The sequence below is a fragment of the Acanthopagrus latus genome, chromosome 22, assembly GCF_904848185.1.
Source record: "Acanthopagrus latus isolate v.2019 chromosome 22, fAcaLat1.1, whole genome shotgun sequence".
NCBI lineage: Eukaryota > Metazoa > Chordata > Actinopteri > Spariformes > Sparidae > Acanthopagrus > Acanthopagrus latus.
In genome coordinates, this window is record NC_051060.1 from 9,885,008 (window position 1) to 9,892,845 (window position 7,838).

At 37.6% G+C, this 7,838-nt stretch overlaps 1 protein-coding gene across 1 annotated transcript; it reads right to left on the reverse strand.

The window, feature by feature from the left end:
* Positions 1-721: 721 nt before the first annotated feature.
* On the reverse strand, positions 722-5,398 carry abracl (ABRA C-terminal like). Its single transcript, XM_037087014.1, has 3 exons — positions 5,321-5,398; positions 4,225-4,290; positions 722-3,608 (listed from the first exon to the last, which is right to left on the reverse strand). The coding sequence occupies exons 2-3, from the start codon at positions 4,283-4,285 to the stop codon at positions 3,424-3,426; spliced, it is 246 nt and encodes an 81-aa protein (XP_036942909.1). The 5' UTR covers positions 4,286-4,290; positions 5,321-5,398; the 3' UTR covers positions 722-3,423.
* Positions 5,399-7,838: the final 2,440 nt, after the last annotated feature.

Below are 7,838 nucleotides of genomic sequence, written 5' to 3' on the forward strand. Positions count from 1 at the left end.
AAAAGAAAACTAATCGGTAACCACTAAACAGACTAAACCAATATTTTTACATCAACCATATTGTTAAAACAGTTAATATATCAGTTTGAATTAAATGGCAGTTGGTTTGCCTTTGCCAACTTTTGGTCCACTCCATATACAACTTATGTAAGGATACAAAATAAAGTGTTGTTGTACAACATATATGTAAAAGTTACTGATAGAACTTAATCAGATCCAAATAAATCTAACCTGACGGTGATTAGACAGGTGCCAGATATTCCGACTGTACGTAAATGCAGCAGCAGACTCAGCACAAGTTGATAAGAAGTAATCAGCCTCACATACCTGCAGGGAGGCATCAGTGTCTTATTTAGCAGTAATGGCAATACATATTTCATCAGTCTGGGTGTTAATCCCTGTGGAGTAACTGAAGCTTCTCAGAATAACTGAGCCAACAGGTTGTGTCTCAAACTATTGTAAACGATCAGTGGTATACCTCCAGTGAAAAGTTTGACCCTGAGGCGATCAGGTCACCAAACTCCACTTGTAAACCAAACAATTTAGAGCTCCCTTATCTGTTACTGCTCAGAACCTCTCTAAAACGTTACTCAAGACATTTAGCGAAACAGCAGCTGCTCTCCAGTTTGACCCACATCCAACACACTAAGCAACAGCAGACCTAGTAGTGTTAAAACTTAATGTGTTGAGAGATAAAGAGTCATTCAAAAAAACAAAAAACAAACATGCAGCAGAGCAGGTTCAAGGCTTCAAGTGTAAAGTTTTAATTCCTTGGAGTTCATCCCACAGTAACAGACACCTCTGTTCATTTTGGAATGTGTTATTGCCAATACGAAAAAGATAGTAATGACACACGTGAACACATCATGCAAGCGTCCCACTAAGTTCAGAAATGGCTCGAGGTATTGGCACCGTTCTGATCATAATTTTCTCCTCTTGCTAAATGCTGACTTGTACTCAGTTCGCATTCATGTTCAGGACGCCATCTGAACTCACTCCAGTGCAACAACAGCAGGACAATACAAAATGACAGTGATGGCAGGCAGCAGGTTTCTTTCTCACACTTGCTTTTTAACATGACTAGTCTCTTCTAGGCTACATTACAGTTTCATTCATATCTAAAACATGATTATGCTCATTCAGTTTTCCTGATTTTAACCCATTTGTGCCACCAAGGCTGTTTTTAGAGCACCATCACACAGTGAGTGAATGGTTTCATATACGGTTGAGGAAAAAAAAGTCACATAGTTCAAGTCTAGCAGACAATACCTGAAACCTAAAAGATTAAGCTAGGTTGATATGACAGCAGTGTAAAATGGTCTTATGACACTTGCAGGTGAGGCATGTAAACTGAGTGAAGGAGAAATAGTTTGATACTATACAGGCAAATATTTGGAGTTGATGTTTGGTCCTTAAGAATGTATCAAAGACAAATCCTTCTTCTCACGTCTAAACAGCGGCAGCTTCTTACCAACTATATATACAGAGACTCAGAGTGGTAAAAATGTAATTATTAAATCAATTGTATGATTATAGACAGAATTTTAAATGTAACAAATACATCTTTAAAATGCTTCTTTTCACAATAAGTTGTTAACTACATTGTTATTTTGTTTCAATTGTCCTTTTCTCCCCAAAACACATTCTTATTTCAAAAATGTATTTCTCCGGTAACCTATCGATGCCAGATTTCATGACAAAGTTTTTGTAAACCAAGAAGGTAAGGATGGAAAGACGAGGTCTGCAATTGGCTGTTAGCTTTGGGTCTGAATGAGTTAATAGCCAATCACATAGCTGGAACTGTCATAGCAAATTCTTTGTTATGAAGGAAAGCATTTTCAACCAAAATAGTCACTTGGAAAAATGGCATTTCGAAAAATAAAATATACTTCCAGGAACAGGACATTTTGAAACAGCTGGAATTAAACAATAAATACCAAATATGATAAAAGCAAATGATTTCAGTCTGAGTTAAGGAAAAATATTTAACAGTGTTTGTCTACGTAATTATGTTGGATTTCATTATTTCGTTTATGTAATTTCGCCCACTCTTGGCCTCTTAATGTAGCTGGGAGTGCCTGTTGAGGATATGTGGTCACGCCTGATCTGCAAGTATCATTTTACCTACAGTACAGAAAAAAAAAAAAGAGTGGTAAAAACAAAAAAAAATTACAAACTAATAAAACTATAAATGCACATCTTGTGTCACAAGTAAGACACCTACTTTAAGCCACAGGACAATTATTAAACATATTTTGGTTGCGTCGATTTTTGGTCCTGAGAAACATTTGTAAATTCATCTCCCGCATTTGGCACCAATCACCCTGTAATTATACACTAATAAAAATTGCACGAGAAATACATTCGCCATTTTCTCATCGACTTTTTCTTACGAAAAGGCAAGTTTTGGAGTTCGTTTAGCAGAAAGAAAAAAAAAAAAAATCAGTATTGACCACTTATAAAAAGATGGCATAAAAACTACTCTAGCAGATTGCAATGAGTACAAAAAGGTGCAAAAGTCTTTCTTGAAATGCAATTGTTGTTGTAGATTTTATGAAGGGACTGTTCTCATTTTTCCAAAAGCACTGGTCTAATAATGTCTTAATAAGTCCACGAGAGGTAGTATCAATGGCTCATGTAAACGATGAATGGAACTGCCATTTGTTAACACTGTTGGTGGACAAACACTACCCGTTGTCTTAAAGCTGCACTAGACTAAATGTGAAAAAAACTCAACGCAATACATGATTTTAAGCCGTGAGGCTGTTGCGGAGAGACTTTTCCTGGTGCAGCTTTAAAAACAAGAATCCATTACTTACTACTTGTCAAGATCAGAGTGTTCCAATTAAAAATGTTTAGAAGAAGTCTCTCAAAGTTGTTAAATGGAGCCAGTGTCTTGTTCTGTGCATCCTTTATCCTGACTCTGATACCACCAAAGAGAGGCATTTGGTTGTGATAGTATTCCTATCTGTACTTTTTCCAGAAATCAACAATAAAATCAACCTTTTGTACAAATTATTACATTCCTGATTTGTGCGTTTATAGTCTTACAAGTGTATCAAAATGACATGTCAGACCCGTGGTTGAAAAAACAGCAGCGCCTGAGAAAGACAGAACGTTTCCTTGTTACGTGGCCATTAATCAACCCCTGATTAACCTAAAATATTCTGAAACACCCTCGTGTGATTCTGCCTGACACAGTGAAATCAAGTGAAATCATAAGCAGACATGCCTGCTGGGTCCGTATTGTGTACTGTTTGATCTAATCATTTCGGTCGTTATGTTGGAATTCAAATACTGAGCCTTGCTGTACATGAGGGAAGGGAACTGACAATAGAAGCTCAGTGACAGAAGCTCAGTATTTGGAAGGAGCTCGGTGTGACCCACAGCTGCTCCAAGCCCGTCCGGTCCCCAGCTTTGGCCTCATCCTTGGAGCAGGACGACCTCGACGTCATCGTGGACGCCTTGCAGAAGCAACTCGCCCTGGTAGCTGACAATTTTCTTCCTCTTGGCTGCCCTCAGGGTGCCCACCAGTGCCTCAAAGATGTTGGCGCAACGGTCGTCATTGAATAAGACTCCAAACTTCACAGTGACTTGGCCATCAGCATCTGAAAAAAAAAAAAAGAGTAGAACAGATTGATTAAGTTTGATGAAGAGTGGATACTCTTTTTTTTTTTTTTTTTTTTTTGGACTCGATGTTTTGAAGTTTCTTATTTCTTCTGACCAACTGTCCAGAATCCAAAGATTTTAATGTAGTAATATATCGCTGAGAAAAGCAGCACATCCTTACATTTTAGGATTAACTAAAATTTTCAACAGATTGTGAAGAAATGACACATTTGATGTTGTGACGTATTGTCCAGCAGGGATATCTACTGATTTTAGCATGCTAACCTGCCCAAAGCTCCTGTGCTAGCAGCGTAAACGCCAACATTTCCAACCTATTGCACCCAAAACAATAGGAGTATACATTTTTGCCAATCAGCAGTCGACAAATTGTTTCAACACTAGGTGGCCTTGCAGCAATTTTGCATTCAATTGGTTGGCTGGCTGTAGTAGTGTAGTTGTAAAGTAGTGTAGTAGTGTAGTTGTAAATGCAACATTAGAACCAAAGCTAGATGCCTTTTAAAAAAAAAAAAGGAAAATTGCCAGCTTTATTATGCAAGTACTTCAAGATTAAAGAATAACACCATTTTCCAATATCAAATTGTTGCATGAACTCACTTTTACTGCCGAGACGCTGAATCTCCTGCACCAGCAGTTCAACTTCATGAGCGACGTTCATTGTTGCTAGAGGGGAAAACAAAATCAAGACATGAATACACTGTCACAAAGTCTACTTCATTCTTTCAAATCATCAAGTACACTGATTTATAGTAATCCTGATGACCAAACTCTGGTCAAAATTGTGTAATTTTCTTGTCCTGTTGCTTCTACAAAAAGGGTTACAAATATGACCTGTTTATTAAAAATCCATCAATCAGTTCGGCGTACGCATAATCCACCAAGCACACACTGTTTGAATAAAATGTTCAGTTTTCCTGACTAACACAATGGGCTCCGTGGTGCAACGATAGTAGAGTTATATGGGGAGGAACATGAATTTTAGTGCTGTTTAGCGATTAACTGCATGCCGAATTTTTAACAAAAAGCTAATATGTCGGAAAAACTATTAACTTTTATTCCTCCTCATGATTACATCTGATTAGCAGCCAGGCAAATCTAATTTTGACAGATATTTTAAGGGAGTTCGGGGACTGAGATTCTCTCTCCTACAGGAAAGAGGGTGTTGTGGCTATTAAGTTAATACAAATGCGTTTATTACTGATCGAATATACACACATACACTCGCACCAACAATACATTTGATAGGATTGGGATAAAATCGATTGTGCAGCGTTCACATCAACGTAACAAGCTGCAACACGAACAGGGCGGACAATGCGGAAGTGGGATATTAGCACCCCATGCTAGCCATAGTAAAGCACAAATGCTCGCTGCAATTCCTCCATTTCAGTGATGTGAAGTCACCCTTAAATTCGGCTTGATGTTCGCCATACAGACATGTTTATATAACTTCAGATACAATAGAAATGATTCCAACAAGCAGCAGATATGAGCTCGCCGGCATCTTTAGCTAGCTCGTAGCGTTAAATGATGAGGGAGGACCGAGCACTTGCGAACGGCTGCACGGATTGAAGATGCGGCGGCAAAACGGATTGATAAAAAAGTGAACACACAACCAGGTTGAATGTAAAACTAGCACAAACAGGTTTCGCTTTAATTCTTCTTGATTACAATTAGATGACAGGCGACTTACTGTTGAATCGGCTGCGGTGGAGAATGTAGCTGCGTTCAGCGTCGGCTCGGAAGTTACCGCTTTATACGACTTTAAAACACAAGTGATCACAGTGTACGGAATAAGACGAAGTTATGTACTGGGAACAGAGGGTTTTTAATAGATATTGCATACAAGCTTTAATTCATTTTCTCATTTGTGTTGTGTATGACAATTTAAAGACAAGGAGAAACATCTTTAAACAGCAGACTAGAAATGTTACATTTGTAGGAAAATGAATAACAAATGCAAGCATATGAGCAGCATCGTTATATAACTTTAATGTGTAATAAGACACACACTCGTGTCAATGCTTATGTGTCCATATGCTGAGTGGGGGTTTTTTTGGATTACTATCATGATTTCTGTTATTCGTCCTCAAATTTCCCGTGACACTTTAAGGCACCATTGCAGCTCATCTGACTTCATCGTGACACAATGCGATACCTTCACGGTCTGTGCTCCATATATGGCATGGAACAGGGATCCCTGTGTCTGTAATCTGCCCCTACAAACAATTTACCTCTGCCTGTCCATCTCACAGTCGATACACAGGTGTTGAACTGGGAAAGAGCCAGCATTCTGCTGCCAGATACAAATAGATTGTGTTTGCTGACTTTCAGAGGTGAGTCCATAATAGACGTTTTCCCTTCACACAGAACATTTCTACACTTGAAACCACGATTGCCTCATTTACCTTTGCACATTTCAAGGAAGGCCGCAAGGACAGCTCTTTAGATGATTTGTTCTGTTAATATGAAGCTATGATGTGACACACACACACACACATATATATATATATATATATATATATATATATATATATATATATATATATATATATATATATAATTCTATTCTATTGTGTGTGTGTGTATATATATATATATATATATATATATATATATATATATATATATATATATATATATATATATATATATATATATATATATATTCAAGATTATACAAGGCTATTGTTTTGGGTCACACAGGTTGCACAAGTAGTCTTTGCTTGGAGACTCCACTACATTAATGGTAAATAGTGGTTAGTAAATAAGTTGTATATAACAATAAAAGTAACAACAACATTAACAATATAAATAATTAGAATAATTAGAATACAAAAAACAATAGCAGAGTTTGTATAATAAAAAATATGGACAGCAGAGATAAGGTGAATGTATATATACTATGTATGTACATGAGACACAAATAATTACAGAAATAATGGCAACCAGAGTGTATTGTTGTGCAAAGATAATAAAAGTATAAAATAAAGCTAAACGTTACAAAAACAGAATTAAAAGTGTATTGATTTAAACTCTTGAAGACATCATTGAGACAGACAGAGGCTAGCGTCAGAAAAATACAGCCAATCACCGGCTGTGTTCTACAGTGCAGTAGGCTAACCTGTCCCATCTTGTGTTTGCGAAGCTTTTATTTTGAAATCCCTCATCCGGGTCCCTGCAGGCCAAGCAAGCTCGCGCTGACTCGGACGGTAGCCCTGTGACGTCGCGAGACGTAAAGCTAGCCTTAAAATACGTGACGGTGGGACCGGAAGTGTGGTGAGTGTGTCTTCAGAACAAAAGCAGCAGCTATGTGTAACTGGATAAATGTTGGAGGATAGATTTAGTGATGCATTTAAAAGCTTTTGCTGCATTTGAATTGTATTTATAGTTTGTTTATTTGGATTTAATATTTCGGGGTAATGATTTGATTGGATTACATTTTTCTTTTGCTCTTTTGATTGATGTAAACATCTTACAAACACCCTCATCCAAAGAATCTTTATTTAAAGAAGTAACTAAAAAATTGGATGTTGACCCATTTTAGGCTGACAAGACTGTATTTAAAGACACAAAATGCATCATTATTAGTATTTTTTATCTATAAATAACAATATGACCCTCCCTGTTGGATTACCTTGCCAGGGGGCTCCATTAACCTAATTTTCCTCCATCTGTCTGTGCAATGTGAGGAGTTTTTGTATTCTGAAATACAACTTTGACTGGTGACAACTTAAACACAGATGGATTTGGGAGTATGCAACCATAACCTTGGCCTATATCCCGTTACAACTATGGACGGGTTGACCCACTAGGGAGCTCTCTGGGAGAGGGACGTGTCTTTGTCATGGCTATTCAATTCATTTTGACAAGCTCAGACAAGACGGGTACAAATACATAACCTGGGGCTTTTGCTATGTCCGATTTTCATTTCAAGGTTATCGTGCCCTGAAGAATTCACAATAATGATAGTGATAATGATAGTGTCACCACAAAAACGAGTCCTTGAGTTCTGCTATTCTATTTTGTGGAGTGGGGAGTGGTTTTTTTTGTTGATGATGAGTTCAGGGGCTTTTTTTTTTTTCAGGGGCTGGGATTTTTTTTTCCAACCAGGATGGTGATGTGTGATGACCAAAATAGGTTCTCTGGTTATGGTTATTCAAAGGAACCTGTGAGTGTTCACCTGCTCAGTTGCAGCTCCACCGATGTAG

Excerpts from the sequence above, each read along its gene's own strand:
- abracl (XM_037087014.1), bottom strand. The coding sequence starts at position 4,285 with ATGAACGTCGCTCATGAAGTTGAACTGCTGGTGCAGGAGATTCAGCGT. Across the intron at positions 3,609-4,224 it reads TCAGCGTCTCGGCAGTAAAA|ATGCTGATGGCCAAGTCACT; the intron begins GTGAGTTCATGC and ends TTTTTTTTTCAG.